This window comes from Lutjanus erythropterus, chromosome 22, assembly GCF_056507025.1.
Source record: "Lutjanus erythropterus isolate fLutEry1 chromosome 22, fLutEry1.hap2, whole genome shotgun sequence".
NCBI lineage: Eukaryota > Metazoa > Chordata > Actinopteri > Lutjaniformes > Lutjanidae > Lutjanus > Lutjanus erythropterus.
Genome location: NC_139338.1, coordinates 25,089,980 through 25,112,393, shown reverse-complemented (window position 1 = coordinate 25,112,393; position 22,414 = coordinate 25,089,980). Strand labels below are relative to the sequence as shown.

At 36.6% G+C, this 22,414-nt stretch overlaps 2 protein-coding genes across 3 annotated transcripts in view; one reads left to right on the top strand and one right to left on the bottom strand.

Moving 5' to 3' along the window:
* Positions 1–12,766, bottom strand: part of tmem243b (transmembrane protein 243, mitochondrial b) — a 38,270-nt gene extending 25,504 nt beyond the window's left edge. The window contains exons 1-4 of one of the 2 annotated variants that reach the window (XM_084711004.1): positions 12,128–12,703; positions 6,176–6,460; positions 4,574–4,624; positions 558–662 (exon numbers count right to left, since the gene is read on the bottom strand). In XM_084711004.1, the coding sequence (XP_084567130.1) occupies positions 558–662; positions 4,574–4,624; positions 6,176–6,253 (234 nt within the window). In that variant the 5' untranslated portion in view covers positions 6,254–6,460; positions 12,128–12,703. Of the gene's footprint in view, positions 1–557; positions 663–4,573; positions 4,625–6,175; positions 6,461–12,127 lie in introns of both variants that reach the window. The other variant, XM_084711005.1, reaches the window with a different exon arrangement.
* Positions 12,767–16,451: 3,685 nt separating this feature from the next.
* dram1 (DNA-damage regulated autophagy modulator 1) lies at positions 16,452–20,964 on the top strand. Its single transcript, XM_084710878.1, has 7 exons — positions 16,452–16,973; positions 19,011–19,078; positions 19,279–19,421; positions 19,510–19,687; positions 19,900–19,961; positions 20,168–20,260; positions 20,344–20,964. The coding sequence occupies exons 1-7, from the start codon at positions 16,843–16,845 to the stop codon at positions 20,380–20,382; spliced, it is 714 nt and encodes a 237-aa protein (XP_084567004.1). The 5' UTR covers positions 16,452–16,842; the 3' UTR covers positions 20,383–20,964.
* The last annotated feature ends 1,450 nt before the right edge of the window (positions 20,965–22,414 follow it).

Sequence of the window (22,414 nt, the reverse complement as noted above, 5' to 3'; positions counted from 1 at the left end):
GATTTCACAGAAAATCTGACAATATAAAATGTTCTATTCCACCGTTCATTATCGTTTTACAGGAAACAGAGTCATCTGGTGGTGAGTGAGGACAGCTCAGAAAAAGCGCCCACTAACAAAATAAATAGAGGAAAAATAATATTCAAATTACACAATTGAAACCAATTAATCTGACAACTACTTATATGTTTTATTGAATAATCATGTAGTCTAAAAAAAAGTCTGGAAAATATCCATTAAAATGTCTTCTGATTACTGATTTCTGCAATTAATCACTTAAAATTCAGTCTAAAAATGTGAAAACAGTGAAAGAAACATCTTCAAATTGCTTATTTCTGTGATAATCAAGTAATAATTCAGTTTAAAATGTGAAAATCGGTGAAGAAAATCTTTATAGAAAGTCTGATGAGGCAGAAATATCAGCGTGTGAAATGAGGTCTCATTCTAAAACACTCCTGCTCTCTAAGTTACCATAACTGCTATGATGGAAAAAGATGATGATGAAAAAAAATGTGTAACATTGATTCATTGTGCAACAAACATGTCAATCTACTTACCAGCACTATAGTGGATCCACAGGCGAGCAGGATGCACACAGCAAAGAAGACATTAAGCGGTCGTGGAGGCAACGAGGGGAACACGAACGAACTGATAACAGTCACCTGGAAGACAAGAACGAGACAAGACAAACGTTAATGTTAAATTCATTCAATTTCCAGAAGGTTCTAAAAAGTCTTGAAATTTTGGGATCGAGTTGGTGAGTTTTGCTTTCGAAAGCAACAGGTCATCTGTGACATTTCTGGCTTCATCTATCTGTTATGTCCTGTATGAAGATAAAAGTATTAAAGTGCTCTTGGAAGGCAGTACAAGACACATAAATACTAAATCTGTCTGTTTATTATACTATGTCCTCAGCAGTGTTGTGCTAGTTACTGAAAACCAGTAACTAGTTACCGTTACTAGTTACTTTATTTCAAAAGTAACTCAGTTATTTTACTGATTACTTACACCAAAAGGTAACGCAGTACTGTGAAAAGTAACTTTTTAGTTACTATGAAAAAAAAAGGTCTCCCATTAAGTTTTGAGTTAAGTTTTCTTTAGCTTGGTTTCCATTTTTGCGTATTCGCTCTCCAGGTACTTAGAAAAAAGTGTATTGTCCCATTTGCCGTGTGACGCCCGGGATCATGCCAACTAGCTTCCTGAAAGCGGGCGACTCCACAATAGAAATTGGCTGCATGTCTTCTACAACATACCTTGCAATGGCTTTATCAACTTTTTCCTGGTTAGCAGGAGCAGTCAGTCCCTCGGTTAAAATCCAGCTGCTGTTGCTGAGGTGGTGGAGGTGAAGTGGCATCAAAGTCTGTGTCTGTACTCTTAGCTACTAGCTTCGTCGCAGCATGTTGTTTCTGTAGGTGTTTCAACAGGTTTGAATTGCTATTTTGGGCAGCAGATAAGATCTTTGATCCAAGACACAACTTACATTTAACTAAAACGTTCTTGTCTTTGTGCTCGACAAAGGTCAAGTAGTGAGAATGTAAAGAAACTTGACTTGGGCTCCGCCGCCGACGCCATGATGATACCAGTCTTGTAAACAGACACGCCCACACGGCGTGTCTTCTCCTATCTCCCCGCTGACACACACACACACACACAGGAAGATTCAGGACTACACGGCGGAGTAACGCATCATGTAGTAACGTTAACTGAGTTACTGAATTTAAAAAATAATGCGTTACTAGTTACTGCAAAAAATAACGGCGTTACAGTAACACGTTACTTTGTAATGCGTTAGTCCCAACACTGGTCCTCAGTTTTTGTCCTTCTTTTCTTTTTTAGCCTTACCCATTTTCTTTTTCAGAATTTGATGAGAATAGTTTCTTGCAGGATTGTTTCAGGTCACTGACAGGATCAGAGGGTTATTCTAAGTGTCTGACAACACAACGGAAAACATCCCTACAGAGAGAGACTGTTTTGATACGACATGTTTTGTTTAACAACAAACTCGCTGGGACAAAATGTGATTTGGGATTTCACTTTAGACAGGTGGACATGAAAACATCAGGTTAAATTATTCACACCTCTGCAGATTTAACAGCACATCAATCCTGCAGATATTAAAGAAAAGATGAAAGCCTGGTTTTTACTGGAGCGCACAACATGAAAAAAAAAAACATTTAAAAGGAAACAGGAGCAACATTTTTAAGAGCAACAAAATTGTTCTGCATGATATTCTACCATCTGCAGGAGCTTTGCAAAATATCATTAAACGCTGTGGAGGATTCCTTCAAAAGACAAAGTGTCTTGAATGTTCCATCAGATGGACTTTGAAGCTGAGTTCAGGGAAAGAAGACGTTTTGATTCCTGATTCCAAAATTGAGCGCTGGGTCAAAATAAACTGGAACTGGTTATTGAAATATCAAAAGATATCAGTTCACTTTATCCTTTCCTTGTCTCGAAACACAGGGGATGATACATAACAAAAGGTTAAGTCCAAATTTAACTTGTCAGAATTTATTCATTCTGCAGCATCATTTCAGTACCGTGGACAGCTCCAGTCAGCCAGAAGTGCTAATTAATATCATATGTCACTGTTTAATTCAGCTCTGTGCAAAGCATGCAGGAAATTTCAGCACTGAATAAAAAATTATGACGAGTAAATTCACTCAGATTTATTTTAAATATGTTTTTTTTTTATTTTAGATCTTTTATATGACTTTATATTTAGTAGATTTCGTACTGGACATTTTGGCAGTTTAAGTTTTCATCTGCCATATGTGGGAGTTTTTTTAGGGAATATTTGAATATTCTGACAGCCCTAATAAAAACATACAAGGAGTGTGTTATTATGGAGCAAACATGATAGTTCATTTTGTTCATAAGCTACTGATACATTTAATAACAGGATAGAGAGCGAGATGCTCGCGTTCTGCTGCAACTGGAACTGACATCAGTCGATCTGGACTTGAACCAAAATGTTGTGTATGGCCGACTTTAATCAGATCACTGTCACGATGTTTACGTAAAAGTACATAAAGGACCAGCATGTACAAATGCAACCACATTTGTACAACACGCCTCACTGTCTGAAAGGAGCTCCTTCTGATAACAGCAGACAGAGCTGCAGGGGCGGCTGTGTGTGCGCAGTGATTTACTACAGAAAGTCAGGAAACAGACAAAAACCATGAGTGTAGAAACACTGTAAACTTTGAAGAAGGAGAAGTGAAAACAGTTGACTCATTGTTTTTACTTCACACTCCCTCCTTTTCCTTTTAGGTTTGTCTTCTGTCCAACACACTGGACCTTTAAGAAACTCTTCAGCGTCATTAAAAACCTCGTCCCAACTTCTAACAGTTTTTCTGACTTCTATCTTTACCAGGATCTAGTCATAACTGTGAAGGGAAATTCTTAGAAAACATTATAATTCTCAGAATTTTCTTAGATCTTTATGACCAAGAGCAGCTCTTTGAACTGGGACGTTTCATGAACACGGCTCTAGATTTTATTTTACAGAGTAGGAAAGTGATGAAAAAGGCCTGAGATGAGATTCTGTTCACATTATGATAAGTGTAGATTTCATGCAGCCACATTTGAACCTTTAATGCCGACTAATCAATGTTCTGAAACTCTAAACGAGCCGAATGAGAAAATAAAACATCAGAAAATTAATTATTAAAGGGCCCTTGATGTGCCAAAGCAAATATGCTACACATGGTAGTACTAACACACTGCATACGCCCAGGCGACGGCGTGCAACACGCTGAAATAAGATGCATAATATCAGCATGTTAAGACTTTAATCGCTCTGAAAGCAGATCAATGACAACCATTATAGACTTAAAAGGAACCCATAGTGCCCTGTCTAATGGTAAAGGTGGAAAAAATCCTAAACACATTCCAAGTAGAAGCATAGAAATGGTTTAATTGGCTGCATTTTCAAAGTTAAAGTGGCGTCCAGAACGACTTGTCCTTCAACTCTTTGTACTTGACTGCTGTGTGATTGTATACTGAGAAAAGTGCCTTTTCATTAAAATAAAATTTAAAATATGAATGAAACAGAATACAAATTTGCACTGAATAGATGAGTTAAGACAAAATCTGCGATCCCAAACAGACAAAACTCACTTCAGTGACGAAGAACAGATAAAACAGAAGAAACTGCCAGAAAAAGACGACAACAACTTTGAAACGCTTTTCAAACTGACAAACATATTTCTTCCAGATTTCACAAAATGTTTCATAAAACATTATGGTGTTTACCTCAGCATTTACTTTACACTATATGTGCTTACAGTAGTAAAACTGCTGTAATAATGTCAAAACTAAATATGTTTTATATTTTAGAGTCTTAACAACCAAAAAGACTCTTGCACACTGTCTTCTGCACAATCAAAGATTTAATAACATTGTTGTTATTAAAACCTGTCGAAATACAAGCGTGCAAAAGTGTTTTGCTCTTTGATATTTTAGATTTTTCTTCAGCGTAACCACCTTTTTGCTTTGATGACAGCTTTGCACACTGTTGGTCAAATCTGAACCATTTCTTCAACCACTGAATGAGAAGCTCTGTACTTACTAAAACAACCACAGACGTAAATCCCCCAACTGCCAGGTTGATGATTCGATCCTGCCAGAAAAAAAAACAATTTAACACATCAGGTTGTATAAATTAACATCTGTCAAATCACACACTGAATGTGTCCGACTAACACATGTGGCTGTGATGTATGATAAATCTTATTTCTCTGTGTCATGGAGATCTAATGTTTAAAAACTGACACTGAGAGCCACAAACAGGTCAGAGAAGTCAGGAAGTGCTGAGCAACAGATAATCACAGTAACTACATTTACATCCACTCTCATTTGCCACCATTATTTTACAAATATGCCAATACTCTGAATTCAATACAGGTCATGTAAACAGTAAGTCTTATTCCAAATGTATAATTTTCTGATTAAGACACGTTGGATATGCTGGTATTATTCTGTTCAGCAACAAGCCGACAGTTTATCGGGCCGCGGTGAAGATGCACACACAGAAGAAAAGCCCACATTAATGGTTGGAAGGAGAAACACATCTACTTTTAAACTTAATGAAAGACTTGGACTACTTAAATATTATATATCCTCCATTGGGCGTAGCTGTAGGACGTATGTCCTTACATTAATCGAAGAACGCACAGCTGCATGTTAACTGGCAACCATTAGTCAATTAATCGATTATTTGATAAATAAAAAAAAAAATTGCCAACTACATTGATAATTGATTAATTGCTTCAATCAATTTTCAAGCAAAAATGTCAAACATCTACTGGTTCCAGCTTCTCAAATGCAAGGATTTGCTGCTTTTCTTTATCATTTAAAACACTAAATAAATCGTTTTGGGGTTTTGGACTGACAAAAGAAGCAATTTGAAGACACTGTGATGAGCTTTTATCACAATTTTCAGACAGCAATTCATCAATTAATCTTAAATGTAATCGGTAGAATTGTCAGTAATGAAAATAATAATTAGTGGCAGCCCAATCAGAAATAATGTCTTTTTCAGAATAAGAGCAAAAGCCAGGAAATTCTGGGTGTGTACACATCATAATCATTGTTCGTTTTGGCCTTTTTGTGAGGTTTGTTGTCATAAACAAAAATACAAGACAATGCCAGAGTTATCCTTTCAAAATAAAATAAGATAGTTAATAAATCTGGGTCAAAACACTGTAAAAATAAGGCACCATGAGGAATTATGTGCCGACATGCATTAGTGTATTTTTATAAGGGTGAATTATTAATGTCTTTTAACAGTTTTTTTTATACTTGAACACTTTTTTTTTAAAACTCCTATTCATGGATGTCAGCACATTCTTCTTCCTTCCAAGACACCGGTTACCATTATTTGTCTTCATATTAAACAAATATTTTCTTGTTTAATATTTCACGTTGATTTTTATCGGCTCTTATTTTTTTTTTTTTTCAGTTTGCCACTGTGTAACTCCTATGTAACTTTGTTTTTAAAGGTGCTATATAAATAAAATTTCTATTATTATTATTATTATTATTATCTTTCATCATATTTCTTGTGTAAAAGGGTAACATCTATACTGAATAAACAAAAAAAACATATGACTAGTACTAAATGTTCCCTATAGATTCTCATAGTACTGCAGACTTCCTGCAGGCTCCCTACCCGTGCCGAGGTCTCTCCAAACAGAGGTCTGTTGTCCAGGCCGCTGGTCCCGTACGTCCTGGTGGTGAAGTCATCCATGGCCGGATCGGCAGACACACGCTCAGCACCGACCACTCGCCTCTCAGCAGCACCGCCTCCTGGAAACACCGGGCCAGTGCTGCATGCTAGCTAGCTAGCTACTGTAGCTAGCCTCCAGCTGCCTCCCTCAGTGAAGCTGTCAGTGTCAACACACTGACGGGGACGTCATGATGAGTGACTATCAGCCAGGTAGATTAATCACTTTACCTGTCACGCAAAAAAAAAAAACAGGTTGTCACACAGGAAGTGTTTACAAAGGCTGAATGTCACAACAAAAGTCCTCATAGCAACATCAGGGTTTCCTGCAACATCCTGCCTTGATTGTAAGACCATGAAAAAAATCCTGTTTCATTATTGCTCCATTTAATTTGACTGTTTTAACGCCATAAAGAGAACTGTCCAATCACAACATCACATGCTGCTGAAAAGGAACCTTTGCACAGCTAAAGAGAGGAGAAGTTTACAAGAATCTCATAAAGTTTGTCTTTATATTTAGCTTCCACTTTTATTCCATAATACAGAAACGTTTTCTGTTTTAGTTACTGCTGTTTGGAACCATTCTGTATTGTTAGTTTCTTTTTGCTGATGTTTATTTATGTATTTTTTAATTTTCATTGCAAGTTTTCATTGTTTCTTACATATTTAAAACGATTCAACTTATTTAGAGCTGCAACGATTAGTCGACTAGTCACTAGTCCACTAGTGAAAGGCTTATTTGCCAACTATTTTGATAATCATTTAATCATTTCATTCATTTTTCAAGCAAACTGGCTGGCTCCAGCTTCTTAAATGTGAGGATCTGCTGCTTTTCTTTGTCATTTATGACAATAAATTAAGAGTCTTTGGGTTTTGGACTGTTGGTTGGACTAAAGAAGCAATTTGAAGCAGGCATTTCAGGCTCTGGGAAATTGTGATGAGCACTTTTCATATTTATTTAATTTTTGACATTATTTTTAGACTAAAGGATTGCAATTGCTTTTTTTTGTGGACCCCTGGAAGACCAGCATTCACTTTGTGAATGCAAATAACACATGAAGAACAAAGAATTTTTAGTTCTCGTTCTTCTACATCGGGCTAAAATTCCTGTCAGTGAAATAACAAAAGAATAAAGATGTGTCATTAAGAAGAAGAAGAAACAGTTTCTCTAATTGGGGAAGATGGTGGTTTTCATTCTGTGGAAGTCAAACACTTCTAATCAGACACAACAGATTCATATTGTAGCTCATTCTGCTGCACTTCCTCTATTTTCAGGTGTGATAACAACCACAAGTCAGTTCAAAAGAAGAGCAATGATGATGATAGTCGTTTGAAAGAGGAAGCTGAAATCAAGTCTGAAGTCATAAGAATTCAGCAGCAATGTAAAGGTCTATTTTTTCTGTTCAACAGTCTGGTTAACCAAAGGTTTGAATCTGTAATTTCCAAACCTAAAACCACAACAAAAACAGTGCTGTTCAAGGCCAGCTGAGCCTCTAAACCTCTGAACTTATCAGTCACACAACAAGTAAGTGACCGGCACAAATCAATAATCAGTCAGCCAAGTCAATTAAGCTGGAGCATCTTCAACCCAAGAGAGGAAAAAGCATCGTAATTCATGAAAATTAAATTATAAAAACAAGAAATTAGAAATGCTATGGAAATCTCTGTGTTGCTAATGTAGAAATCACATTAAAGTCATCACGCCACATGTTATGGAACAGCTACGTAGGATGATGTGGTGAGGTGATTTCCACAACTGCTGTTTCCAACATCAAGAATGAACTTTGAAGCCCTTCTTAAAAATAACATTTAGTCTTCTTGATTTGATGGCTCTTAAACTAAATAGTAGGGTTGGTGGTATCATGCACAGTATCATGACATTTTGCATGTGTTGATAAATGGACGCCAAGTTTTGATATTTTATTATGGAAACTATTAAAATTGCAAATGTGAAAATAATAAAAATTTGTTGTAAAAAAAAAAAAAATTGCAAATGCAAATTAATACAAATTTATTTTTTTTATTCTGAGGTCACAGTCAGAGAGGCTGGAAGGTTTTTATGACGGTGTTGGTCAGTCTGTCTGTCTGGCAATCCTGTTCTACCGCAATAAAATTAACTGAAATGAAAACTCTATGTTATATGATGGACAATGTTGTATTTAAAAAGAGAACTGTCCGTTGCATGCTGTGTACAACCACAACAAAAACCACTAATAAGCATGACTGTATGACAGGCTAAACCCAGGGCAAGAAATCATCCTCAAATCACTTTCTGTAGCGCTTCACATTGTATATAATACTCAAGATTTTATTTATTTAAAAAGAAAAATGGTTTTTTTTTCCTACCGAGAGGCCAAGAGGCCAATCTAGGACATGTTCCTACACTTCCATGGAGAAATTTAGAAATTTCTTTGTGTGATTACAACTCTCATAAATGTGATATTCCAGAAATGACACAACCAGCATTATTAGCCGTAAGCAATGAAAGGTTTGGGGAAAGTTTAGGCTCAGCCTGTTGATACAAACTGACTCACATTTCAGTTTGCACAGCTGGGGGGCATCAACTCATGTTCAGGCACTTTGAGCAAAAGACTCCTAATCTCATTCTTCTCAGGGGGGGATTATGAAGTGCATGACTGTGAAGGCAACTTTACAGGAGATGAGGATGACACAACGCCCCTAAAAAGATTAAAAATGTTCTCCTCTAACGTTACAGCATTACAGTTTCACACCACATCTTCACGCAAGGTTAAACAACCATTTTAACAAAGACGGCAGCTGTGGTTTCTGCTTCCTTTCTGGGTCAGAAGGCAGCAGGAAAGGAAATCAAACCCTCACAGAGCTTTCTCAGCAGAAAAAACACACAGTGGAAAACAAGAGCTTCATTATAAACTGGCATAAAACAGGCCTAAAGCTACATTCCTGCAGAGCCTTGTGATTCACTAGGCTCCTTAAAAAGAGACCCCACGACTTAACTGAGCTAAGAAGCAAGATATTTGGTTCATGCATGAGTCGTGTGAGTTGTAATAATAACTATATAAAACCTGTTTTATATGACTTATTTTCTGGATTAAACTATTAATCATGTAGTCTATGAAACGTGAACACAACCATTTCAGCTGCCAGAGCTACAACAACAAACTATTTTGATAATTGATTAATTAATAATGAAGTAATCAGAAGTTGAAAAAACTGATATCCAAACATCTCTATACTCACTAATATTAGACTAATTTTCTGTCTATTGACTATTTGATTAATCAACTAATCATTTAAGCTCCACCACAAATAAACAAATAAACAAATAAACAAAATCAAATGAATTGTTTATGTTGAAAATGGATTAACATTTAAGATAATTTAGTGGTTTTTGTTACTTGACATTTGTTGAGATTTATTTTTAGAGATTGAGAGATGACACCCTGGTTTAAAGGGAAAGTTCACCCAAAAATAAAAAATACAATTTTTTTCCTCTGGCCTGTAGTGTTATCTATCCATCTAGATTGTTTTTTGTGTGAGTTGCCGAGATGTCTGCCTTCTCTCTAAAATAAGAATGATCAAAGTGCAAAGATAGTAATAACATCTATGAAAATAACTGATTGCTAAGTATCTACAAATCTCTGCAATTCACACCAAAACAATCTAGATGGATAGATAACACTACAGGCCAGAGGGAAATTTTGTATTTTTTATTTTGAGTTGAAATGTCCCCTTATAGTATATTTGTCATGTCATCCAATCTTATTCAGTATATGTCAACATACAGAATTGCTTCAAGCCCACCACCTAGGTGCAGTGACAGTCAGTCCCAGGCTCTATGAATCAGGGGCAAGAAAAGCCCCTCTAGTTAAATGTTATGAGCAAATAACACTGAGTAAATTAACACTGAACATCAGACATCCCTTACTCTACAATAAGGTATATTGCTTCTCCAGTCAAAACCTTATCAGCATGTTTTGATGAGGAAGTGAAGAGCTATGATCTGCAATAAAGACACCTGAACGTCAACGACCAATGTTACAAACCTCTCTACAACCTAACCAATTAACTAGTTATCTTGATTAGTAAATAGCTTACCTTGTTAGCAAATAGCCAAGCAGATACCTTTTAGTTTACACATACAGCTTGTTAGCCGTGTAAGTTGTTGCCAGAGCTAAAAGCTAATTACCTGACCAACCATATGCTACCTGTAAGTGGAGAAATAAGCCGGAAACATGCATCATATATTGTTATTAATACTTCTAATCACGGCTATAAACGATAACACTAGTGCTACCTTCACTACTGTTAGCTAACCTGATCTTTACCCGTAACAAGGCCAACTCTAAAGCAGGTTGACGTGCTAACGAGGCTAAGCTAACCATCCAGACATCTCCTAAACTGTCAGAAGAATCAATACATTTGCAAGACCGAGTAAAGAAGCTGATACTAGTCGATATTTCTACTGTCTCAACCTCACAGTTTATTAGCACACTTGCCTTAGAGCCTCTGTCTTGACTCCACCAGAGACATAACTTCAGAAAAGCCGAGCAGCTGGGTCGAGTATGAATTAAAGGGAATAAGCCCGGTAGCTTCAGTTCAAGCTGTTAAAGGGTCGTGACCAGAAGGGAACCCAAGTCCCACGAAAGATCTCGCGAGAGTTAATATATAAACCCAATTCATGATCGTTTCCTGACCATAACCAAATGTTTTCTGTCCCCAAATCTACCAAGATATTGACCAGCGTTGTCACATCACAAAACATGATTAGTTTGGTCAAGATGCACAATAAAGAAACAAAGCAATAAAATCTCGCGAGGGTTTTTACAAATCAACGGTTCCCTTGTAGACATAACCCTGTTAAAGGCGGGTTCTATTACTTTTGAGCCGACCAAAGTGCTTGTCAAGCTCGCCAAACTTCACTCAAAAATCAAGCCCTTTAACAGTGGAGTCTAATAGGCAGAAGCACTAAATAATAAAACGAATAATGTTACGATCACCGGGCAAAATTGTTTTAAAAAATCAACTATTACAGCTAGTTAGTTTGTTTAGTTTAGTCACACAATTGAACCGAAATGTACTACAGTCTTTAATATTCTTTTTAATATATTTGAATAAGAAGCTTAGTGGTTCATGTAAATCTATACCCAATCAAGGAGCCGCTGAATTCAAACAGTTCGTACAGTTATTGTTGCCCGTTTTAGTGCAGTATCCTTCTTAAAAAAACGTTCAGGAGCGCATTGAATCGTCAAAATTTTGAACGAATTTTGGCCTAAAGATGTCTAAACTGTTTTTAAGACCTGACCCCACTCTGGAGCTACCTGTTTCAGTCACTAACCCCTGTTTTCTACAGATGAAAAATAGACATAACACACATTAAAACAGAAAAAGGTCACAGCCGAGTCAGTTTTAGTGCCCTGTTTTTTTCTGCGACAAACCAATAGCTTTTAAAAACTTGTCATTTCAATGCACTTATTAAATCGTCAACATTTTGAATGAAGTTTGGCGTAAGGGCATCTAGCTGTTAAAGCGTCATACCTTGCCCTACACTGAAACTAACAAATAACGTTCAACTGTTTAGTCAGCTTTTTTGTAGGAATAAAACACAGACATGACTCACAATAAAACATAAAAACATAACGGCCGAGTCAGTTCTGGTGTATTTCTTCTGCGGTGGCAGCAGCTGCCAAGTACGTTAAATCGTCAAAATTCTGAATGGAGTTTGGTGCGAGTATCTCTGGCTGTACATCCTCTGAGAACTGCACACAGTGGACATTATATTTAGTGATTTCAATACCAGCAACAATTTTCTAAGAATGCTGACATGCATTAAAAGAGAAAGAGTCTAGTTATAATTACTGCTTTATGAATATAAAGTAATGTAGCACAAGTATAATTGTGTAATTTTGCATTACTCACCTGCCTTGCTGCCACACTTCTGCCTATGGTGCAGTAGAGTGCAGTCACCCCAGGGTCAATATATTTCTAATTACAAGTTAATAAATCATAAATACCTCATTCCCCAGGCAGCTAAATAAAGCCATATGTGCTTGATCCTGGGGAAAACCCTCAGATCTGAGAGCCAGTGGGGTAAATACATAATCTCACCCCTCATGTTACCATCACATGAGGAGAGTGTGACAGGCCCAGCGAGTAATCCCAGCAAAAGAAAACTTCAGTCACATTTTACACAGGTCATGAATGTTAGAGTGAGTAGGCATGAAATCTCTCCTCATTAAAGCCTGTAGCTTAAAAAAAAAAAAAAAAAAAAAAGATTCTCCATAGCAATGATGTAATCAGACTTTTAGGCCTAATTCATGGAATATGTCTCATTGAAGTTTGTTCAGTGCTGCTGGAACACAACTTAACCTTAAATGAACATTATTTATTTGTTTTAACTTGTTCGATAAAATCTCCTTTTTTCATATATTTAATTGTACAATGAAAATTCAACCTTTATCTGTCATCTTAGTCGGACCTTGAACCATAGAATAAGCTCCTATTGTTCCTTATTTTTTCACAGCTTCAAAAATAAAAGAAACAGCATAAATGGCTATACAGCACCTTAAAACAACAGTTATTCTTCAGCAAGTTCAACCAGATTTGTAATGTGCTTGATGAAGACAGTTCTGTGCATTACTTTTTTTTGGTTCAGATAAAATTTCTTTTTCTTTTTAACTTAAAGTGCTTCTGCTTTTCTTCTTTAATAAAATGAAATAAAAGTGGCCAGCCATGACCTAAGCATGAACTAAAAATTGGCATGAAATGTCTTTAGCGATTATGTATGTACAATTTCAAAAGAAAGACAATATTGGAGTCGTATCGTCACAGTCTGGTACATTATTGTACATTATTTTGTTGCGATATTCAATATATTGTTATGCCCCTTTTTACACAGAAATGGAGAGTGAAATACTCCTTTAGCAAAACCATGCAGAGGAATAATCACATTCACTCTGTGGAAAACAAAATTCACTGATTGAAGAGCAACACAATCATACATCAAGTCTGTTCAGTTTTAAAAAATCTTTTATTAAAAACAAAGAGATAATATTCTTAATCAGAGGACGGAGTTCAGGGGTCCAGAGCACCTAAATATAGACTTTGACTTTGAGGACTTCGTGGTTCTGACATTCCCTGTTCCTCCTGTAGCAATAAAAGGTTCCGTCTTGACGCTGCAGCTTCTTCACAAAGCCGGTCTCTGGCCATCTGTCAATCTGAGACACAGACAGGGAGGACATGACATGATAATGAATTGGCAGCTGTGTGTACACTGTGCATGGTAGATTTTCATTCAAAAACAAATGTAATCCCTCTAACATTCCCCATTTTTTCAAAATGTATCTATAATCTGCTTGCATATAATTTATCTGTAACTGTATCTGTATCTGTAACTTTCTTCAATGACAATAAATATTAATAAAAAAGAAAAGCTCACATTTCCCCATTAATTTATGAAAAGAATGGCAACACGTTACTTACACGTTACACGTTAAAAGACAATTTGCTTTCCGTCAGTTAGAAAGCGATGATAGCTTCTCTTTGGTTGCCTGGATACCAAAAACCTGAGAGGATCCTTGTTGCGGACCGTCGAGCCACACCCACATCCGACCCCGCCCATTTCTGTGGACTTTTGAATACAAAATAAATTGTAAATTTGTATTATTATTATTATTATTATTATTATTATTATTATTATATTTTGTTTATTAAAGGGTGGAGTCAGCACCGTATAAAATATAAATTGTGTTGGTCGGCGCTAGTTGTTGAACGAGGACCGGAAGTGCGCCAAGAGATGTAACGCATGTGTTTGACCACTGGGTAGCGCCAAAGTATCGTGTATTGTCCGTTCCGTTTTTGTGACCTTTATTCAACATCTTCAAATAACAAATGTATCACTTCAAACACATCTGACAATAAATCTTAGCAGCGTAAGCCAAAATACTAAAACAAAATAAACAAACCTATATAGAAATAATAATAATAATAATAATAATAATAATAAGTAAATAACATAAATTAACAAGGGGAATTTAAATTAAATATAATTTGAGTAAATAATAGAGGGCTCTCAAGGCACTTCTATTCTTCAGGGCTTTTAAAACTTGTTTGAATTTATCTAAATAAACTTCCAAAAATAATGACAATAAATGTTTCAAGCACATCTTCCAATAACATTATTCCTGCTCTCACCCAGTTTTCCCACATGATAGATTTTTATTCATTTTCAATGACTAACTATTAATACTGATTTTTTTTCCCAAAACCAGTGTTTTTATTTGGAATTGAGTAATATTTTAGTAATGTTACAGTAGTTGTACTTGAGTACCGTTTTTCAGTGCTCTTTCCACCTCTGTTAATTACACTGTAACAAGAACGTAAAAATTTACAGTAACTTCCTGGCAGCGATTAGCTGGTAAGTTGCTGCAAATACATTTCACAGTATGATTACTGTAAATCTAATCACAGTACCACAGTACTGTAATTGTTCTTACAGTAATATTCAGAATGCTGCATTTTTTTTGGCACAAAAAGGTAATTTCTATTTTGATTTTAATACTACAGAATAATTACATTCTGTAAAAAGCAGACACTTTTAAATCACAAAAATCTTATTTATTTCATCAGTTCTTTGAAGCAGGCAGCTTGCACCAACGTCCAGCAGATGGTGCTGTTTATTTATTAAACACACACCCAGGGGCCATGACAGCAAGCTGCTGTACATTCAGGTGGTGCTGTCTGCACTGGAAAATGAAACCGACAAAAGTATTTGGTTTCAAAAGTGAGTGGAGTCAAGTCCAGCCAAGTTATACCATTCAGTGGACACGAGGTGATGAAATGATGCTGCAGCTTGTTTTTAAACTGGCAGTCACCCTCTCTTCTCTCTGCTGAGTCAGGAGGCCTCTGGAGTAACCAAGCCCGATAAAAGGCCCTTTCAACCAACAATTTCTCAAGATTACTGCCAAGTGAAGCACTTGGCAAGCTTTAATAGCTACATCAACAACAGAGGCTCTGAACTGGCCCCTTTGGGACTCTGTGTCCCTTGGTTTTCTTTTCAGTGTAAGAGAAGCTTTCCAGAGGTTTGGGCTGAAAGACTTCTGGACTCAAGTCTCCACCAGATGTTCCAGGGTCACCCTCAATATGGTTCTGTACTGTATGTTTTCCCAACCATCTAATCACACAAAATTCTAGTATTAGCCATACTTTAGCACATTTAGCTAAACTTTCAAAACATGGAGCCACACATCCAGGGCTAGATGACCAACCAGTCAAAGGGGGTGACTTTCCCAGGGCCCCAAACCATCAGGGACCCCGAAATCCCAAGATTCAAAGTGTGGCAAAGACTTTGTGGTCATCTGAGTAAATGCAACTGTCTGTGGAAATGTACACCTGCTTCTTCACTTGGTACATTTCTTGTTCCAGTTAATATGATGCATACATGGTTTAATCTTATATTCATTTAGAGATCTTTTCCCTGAGGACTTTTTTTTTATTATTTGGCATCTACATCATCATAGAAGTAGGATATGACTCATTTTTGTTGTCTAAATATTGTGGAGGCTACATATTTTTACAGTTAAAGAATGCAAGAAACAATTTACACTGTAAAAAATAGTTTAGGCCGGGTCATTATTGCGAAATAAATCTCAACAGGTTGATGCAGGTCTTGAATCATCTGAGGGGGTTTATTTCACAATCATGACCTGCTCACTGAACATGATCCTGCTTGTTACATGGTTATTAATACTTGTTTACATGGTTATTTGCAAAAAAAAGCAACAATGTGACACAAAATGTACATTTTAAAATGATTTTTCATGATTTAATAATAGTTTTATTGCTCCTCTAGAGTCTATGCTCAGGACTGTGTCCACAGAAATAACAGACCTTAGAATGCTGTAATCACAGTCTAGTATTTAACAAAGCCATGAAATAAAGTGAAATTAACACTTTCAGGATGATTCAAGACCCCTAAATTATCCCTTACATATCACTACAAACTACTTAACAATTTGTGAAGTAGTTATAATCAGCTTATTTTCAACTTATTAAAAAATGCTGCTTAATAATGTAACACTAAAAGGGCCCATCCTGCACAATGATTTTAACTTTTAACGGTGAGAGTGCACTTTTCTAAACAAAAGTGCAGCAGCTGTAAGTAGGAAGTCATCTTTTATGCCGTGGTTTTGTAATTCATAATTACACTGACAGCTCTGGAAACTTCCCCAGCGGTTTACTGGCATCGACGACCTCCGCAGGAGTTTCACAGGAATGGGGCGTTTTGGCAAAAAACACAAAGGCAGCAGGCGAAGATTAAAAGGAGGGAGGAAGCGCTGGATGATCATAACGGCTGGTTTTATTTTGCCTGGTCCAGCCCACAGGGCGCCGATTTGGGGAAGAGGTTACTGTATACAGTATATCTGTTTATTGGTGACGCCTGAGATCATTTTTGTTCCCACCAGCACCATGTGACTGTCGGTTACAGACCTCAACAGACTCAACCCTGGTTCCTGGAGGAGCATTTAAACGTGGATTTCATTAAAGTTGCGCGTTATTTTGTTTTTTCTGCGCTCTACGTTTGACTGACAGCACTTTTTCTCTCTCTGAGTTCCGCGTAACAAGATCTCTCCAAGATGCTTTGGTTCAAGCAAGGACTCTGCTTTCTGCCTGCGTTTTTAGTCATCTGGTCCTCCAGCACTTTCATCATTTCCTACATTATTGCGATTTTCAGAGATGATGTCGATATAATCTTTCCATACATAAGGTAAGTTTCAGTTACGCATATGGTTTACAGAAGAGCGGATAAACTTTGAGCTTTAAAAAGTAAAATCTGAAGCAAAAAAGACGCATGTAGATATTTTCTTTTCTGTTATTTGAGTGGAAACCAGACAGACAAACTTTAGTTTCGTTTTCATCCGCCTGAACGTGTCTGGTACCAAAGTATGGAGGACAACTAGTGTCACGGAAATAGCAATAAAACTTTTTATTATTAACCCATTGGATAAAATCAAGTATCAGGGCTACTTTAAGGATTTTTTTGTTATCATTATCATTATTTTGCAAATCGAGAATTAAGTGGAAATGTTGAGAATTAAAGTTCAGCTTGCAGTACTAATGAGAGGAGAATCAGAATCAGAAATACTTTATTGATCCCTGGGAGGAAATTGTTGACCTTGCAGGTGCACCAGTTCAAGAATAGAATGGGGGGGGGGGGGGGGGGGGTATAAACGAGATATAAATATGATAATGGATGTAAGAATTATGTATAAAAATGTGCATTGCATCAAACTATAATCATATATAACAGTGTAATAACAGTTTTGTGTATATGCACGGTGAGTTATTGCACAAGTTATTGTAGATTTAAGTCAGTATTGCACATGTGACTGTCAGAGTTATTGTATGACAGTCAAATAGTGCACAGTTTAACCATAAATAGGGAGTAAATAATGAGGTTATTAGTTAAATAAAGTTGAAACGCTGAGAATAACATAAGATATTCTTTTGTTAGTCCCACGATGTGGAAATTTTCACCAAAAAAAGAATATCCAAGCCATATAAATAAGAGCACTGAAGTTTAATACTGCTGTGGACAGGGTCAGCAACAAAAAGGTATTTTAGACACTTAAAAATAGGTCCAAACCCCCAAAAAATCAATATCAGTTTAAGTGTGCACTATATTTAGAATATTTTCACTGCTTTACTTTGACGTCAGACAGCCTTTTCTGACAGGAAACTTTTGTTATTTAAGCATATAAATCACTCTCTCTAAACCAACCAAACTCCATAGCTGAAATCACAAATTTTACCTCACAGAACACGGGAGCTGCTGGTCTGTTAGTTTATTTGTGTTATTGTGTGACTTTGGTGTTTTAAAACAATAGTTTGGATTCACAGAAATCATACAATAAAACAAACAAACTAACTAACACTGTGGTGGCAGTAGACCAGCAACTCCCATGTTGTGCAAAGTAAAATTATTGTTTTTCCTTATGAAGTTTGGTTGATTTAGAGAGGGTGATATTTGGTTCATATAACAGCATTTTCCCTTTGGAAAAGGCAGTCTAACGGCAAGGTAAAGGGGTGAAAATATTCTAAATATTCCCTACATTTAAACAGATACAGATTTTTTTCCATTATATGTTTTGTTGCTGACCTTGTCCACAGCAGTGCATCACTTAGCTTTCGTGCTCCTCTCTGCTTCTCCAGAGGGCGTGCCGACTGCCATACTGGTGGTAATACACAGACTATGGATAAGTACCTCATGCAACCCCACTTCAAATAATCCAAACTATTACTATTTGATTTTAATCTAATAGCAATTTGATTAGCTTCTTATTTTAGCCTCACCTTGGGCTAATATATCAAACTCACGTGACATGTCATATGCAGACATATGACTTGGATGTGGGAAGCAGAATGTGGTAGAGGAAGAATTGCACATTGCAAAAAAATGGAAAAAACGCTGTTTAAAAAAAGCGTAATGGAAAGTCTGAATGCAGGGGGCTAAACGATTTAATTCCTATTTTTAGCGTACAGTTTGTTATTGATTAATGAAATGCTTTATTACTATTTATGTGACACTTGTGGTCCTCCAAATGCACATCTGTTCTCTCATGCAGCTTTATATCTCTTCTTTCCACTTCTCCCTTTAAAATTAGACAATTGTTTTAAGAGGATGTGACTAAACTTTAAAATTGAATAGAGTAAAAAAGCTACAAATAGCCCCAAATAATGGGAAGTTATGATTTACTATGAACACGTCTGTAACGTGAGAGTCATTTCTCTTTTTACTTTCCAGTGACACAGGTGCAGAACCCCCTGAGAGCTGCCTTTTTGGCTTGATGACATTCATTTCTGCATGTGCAGGTATTTTCTCCCACTATGAACATCTGCACTGTCGTAAACTGTCTCTATTATGCAACCCTGTGCTTTCCCTAGGGAGGAACCAAGCTTTCCAAACATGTTAGTCACATTTCCCTTTTTAAGAAAATGAAAGCAGAATATGTGTGTTGGGATGCAGTAGGGTGTGTGATAAAAAAAAAATGCACAATCTGACTTTTGCACAGGAATAGCCACCATGTATGCCAGGTACAAGTTTGTGGAGAAGCTGAGTGAGGAAAGAATAGTGGTGAGGCCATGTCTCAATCGAGCTGGACTTGCGTTTGGGGTGAGCTCCTGTTTGGGCATGTGCATTGTTGCAACTTTCCAGGTATGTTTTCACATGTGGTGCACATTTTACTCACGTGAAGATAATTTAATGCAGTGTTTAATGGAATATTTTTCTTTGTGGATTGCAGGAAACAACAGTGACGACAGTTCATGATTTTGGAGCTCTGCTGTTCTTTCTCTCTGGCGTTCTTTACTTAATCCTCCAGTCAGTCATATCGTGTCATTCCTGTCCATTTGGGTCCTCTGTGTTTGTGTGTCGATTACGTTGGATTGTCACCATCATTGCTGTATTGGCCATTTTCCCCAGTATCCTTTCACCAAAGTCTAATATGTTAATATACAAAAAAGTCCATATCCTCTGGTTTCCTGACATTCATTTTGTCATGCACTTCACCAGAAACTTAATGACTGAATTGTTCTCTTGTTGATATTATCATCTTATTATCATCAACTGTGTCATTACCAGTAAGTGTACATATTGTTATATTCCTGTGTCATTTCCTTAACGGATGATTCAGCCGTCATCTGTGCATTCTTTGTGAAAGAAACCGCTGTACTGCACAGAGACAAAGCCGACGAGGTAGGCTGTAATTTGTCACTATGTGCATCAGTTTAAAGCTAAAGCAATTAGTCAACTAATCTTAAGACAGATAAATAATCAGCATCTGTTTTGCTAATATATTCCTGTCTCTCAATTGTGAGAATTAGCTGCTTTCCTTTGTCTGTCTGAATTGACAGTGAAGTTGTATTTGAAGCCCTTCATCATTTCACACGTCCCTCTTTCAGGACTATCCCTTCCACTTGGCCAGCGCTGCGTGCGAGTGGATTGTTGCCTTCAGCTTCATCTGCTTCTTCCTCACATACATCAACGATTTCAAAGTGAGTATCACGCCATCAAACTCTTAATTAATTTATTGCTGGAAAGGATTCTTATTTCTCTCCATTTTTTTTATTTCCCGCAGCTGTTTACCTTACACGTGAAAACCGAGTACGAGGAGTAATCTCAGTCAGTCTCCAACTGGCAGCAACATTTTTGTATGAAGATCAGTATTTGTGTTTGAAAATATGCTGCATTTATTTTTGTAAAACAAATATGTTTTTGTACACAGCTTTTAGACTTTTTTGAGATTTTTATATCACTTGACTGAATTTGTTGGTAGGTACTTTTTACATTATTTATAACAGTTGTCTGGTGTGACATGATGGAGGAAAAAGCTGACCACAGTTTGTATCTTTATACCGTTTATTGTACAACCTTAAATCATTTGATAAGTGCACTTATTGCTACTGGTGTTGAGACGTCACTTTGCACTTTGCTCTAAACTGTTGCCACATCCGTGTGACACGTCCTGAAAGACCTGTGACAGCTAATAAGAGAAGTTCATCACACAGTGAACACATGATGGCTGCGATGTGGTTAAAGGAGAATACCACTCAAACTACTGACAAGATTGTCGGTTTCTTTTAGTCAGTAGAGAGTTATTTCTCACTGATACTGTATGTAGGTGCTCATTTTATACTGAAAAATGGGATTATTATTCAAATGCTGCCACTTCCTTAATTGAGGTTGTATTTTATTTTATTTTATTATTTTTTTTACCATTTTCCAGTTGTATTATCTTTGGATCAATGGACAAATTTGGTAGAAAAGACTCTTTTTGGTTTTGGTAGGTATTGTATACTGTGTTAAAGGGTTTCAGCTCATACTGCTATGTGGTTCGACGGTGCAGCTATGTAAGTGATTCTGCATGCATCTGCAGCCTGTAGACAGTCCATGCAATGGGAATTAGTCTCCTAAGTTAATTAGTCCGCCCAGAACAACTGCCTGATTTAATTTAAGGCAGATTTATTCTTTACCTTAGAGCAGTGGCTCCCAACCTGGAGGTTCATGGAAGGTCACAAGGCCTTATTGATTTAAGAAAGCTTCATATAAAATTATACAGCAGCCATATATCTCAGCATTTCATCATTTATGTGAAGAAAACTAATATTTTTGACATTTAAATTATTTAAGATATAAACTTTCACATAAATGTCACAGGATGAGGAACACAAGCTGTATTCATAGAGCCATCACCCTCTGCTTAACAGCCTCGCCCCGCATTAGAAAAGAGCACACTTTAAACTGAAGAGCTAAGAGAAAGAGAAAAAAATTAAATAATCTGCAAACTGACCGCTAGATGCCACTAAATCCTACACACTAGCCCTTTAATTTATTTCTTATCTCTACAACTTCTAACTGTTCATATTTTTTAAGGATTAACAAGGTTGGGAATCACTGCTTTAATTTTGAAATGGTACAAGTGAACTTAACAAGGAGAAAATAACTGGACACATGGGAGAGTAAATAAATATTGTGTTATACTGTCAGGCTGCTTAGAGGAGAAATATGTTAGATATTTACTGTAATGAATGATAAAATTACCATATGTCATAAAAGATTAAGGAAGCATGCCAAGTTGACATATTGGCTTCTCTGACAGCTACGCTGATGACGTATTATTACTACGTTCATTTGAGTTCAGAATAATGCTGAATGTTCACAAAATGAGTAAGTTGTTTTTTTTATGAGTCATAAGAAATAATTACTTATGTTTTAGAAGGAGTAGATGTTTATAACTGTTAAATTTAGCAAAATGTTAATGGAGTCTGGCAGGCAGAAGAGACTCCAGAGCGATTTATCTTTGGAGCAGCTGACTTTTGTTTTCAGGGTAATAAAATATTCCTCTAACATGCTGAGAAAAGTGGTCAGATTTTTGTCGAAGAATTAACGATCACTGTGACATTTGAGCATCAGCTGATATATTTTTGCCAGCCAGTACTTTAGAGGCATTCCTGTTTAGATCTTGTCTTTATCTTCTGATTAACAGACAAATTCCAAAGAGAAAATTCTGTGCTGTAATGAATGTCACATGAACACAAATCATTAACCTGTTCACTACAGATTCTATATTTACAAGGGAAAGTATTTTATTTTAATTCAAGTACTTTGTATCCGTCCTGTTTTGCTATATGACACAATGTACTGTACAG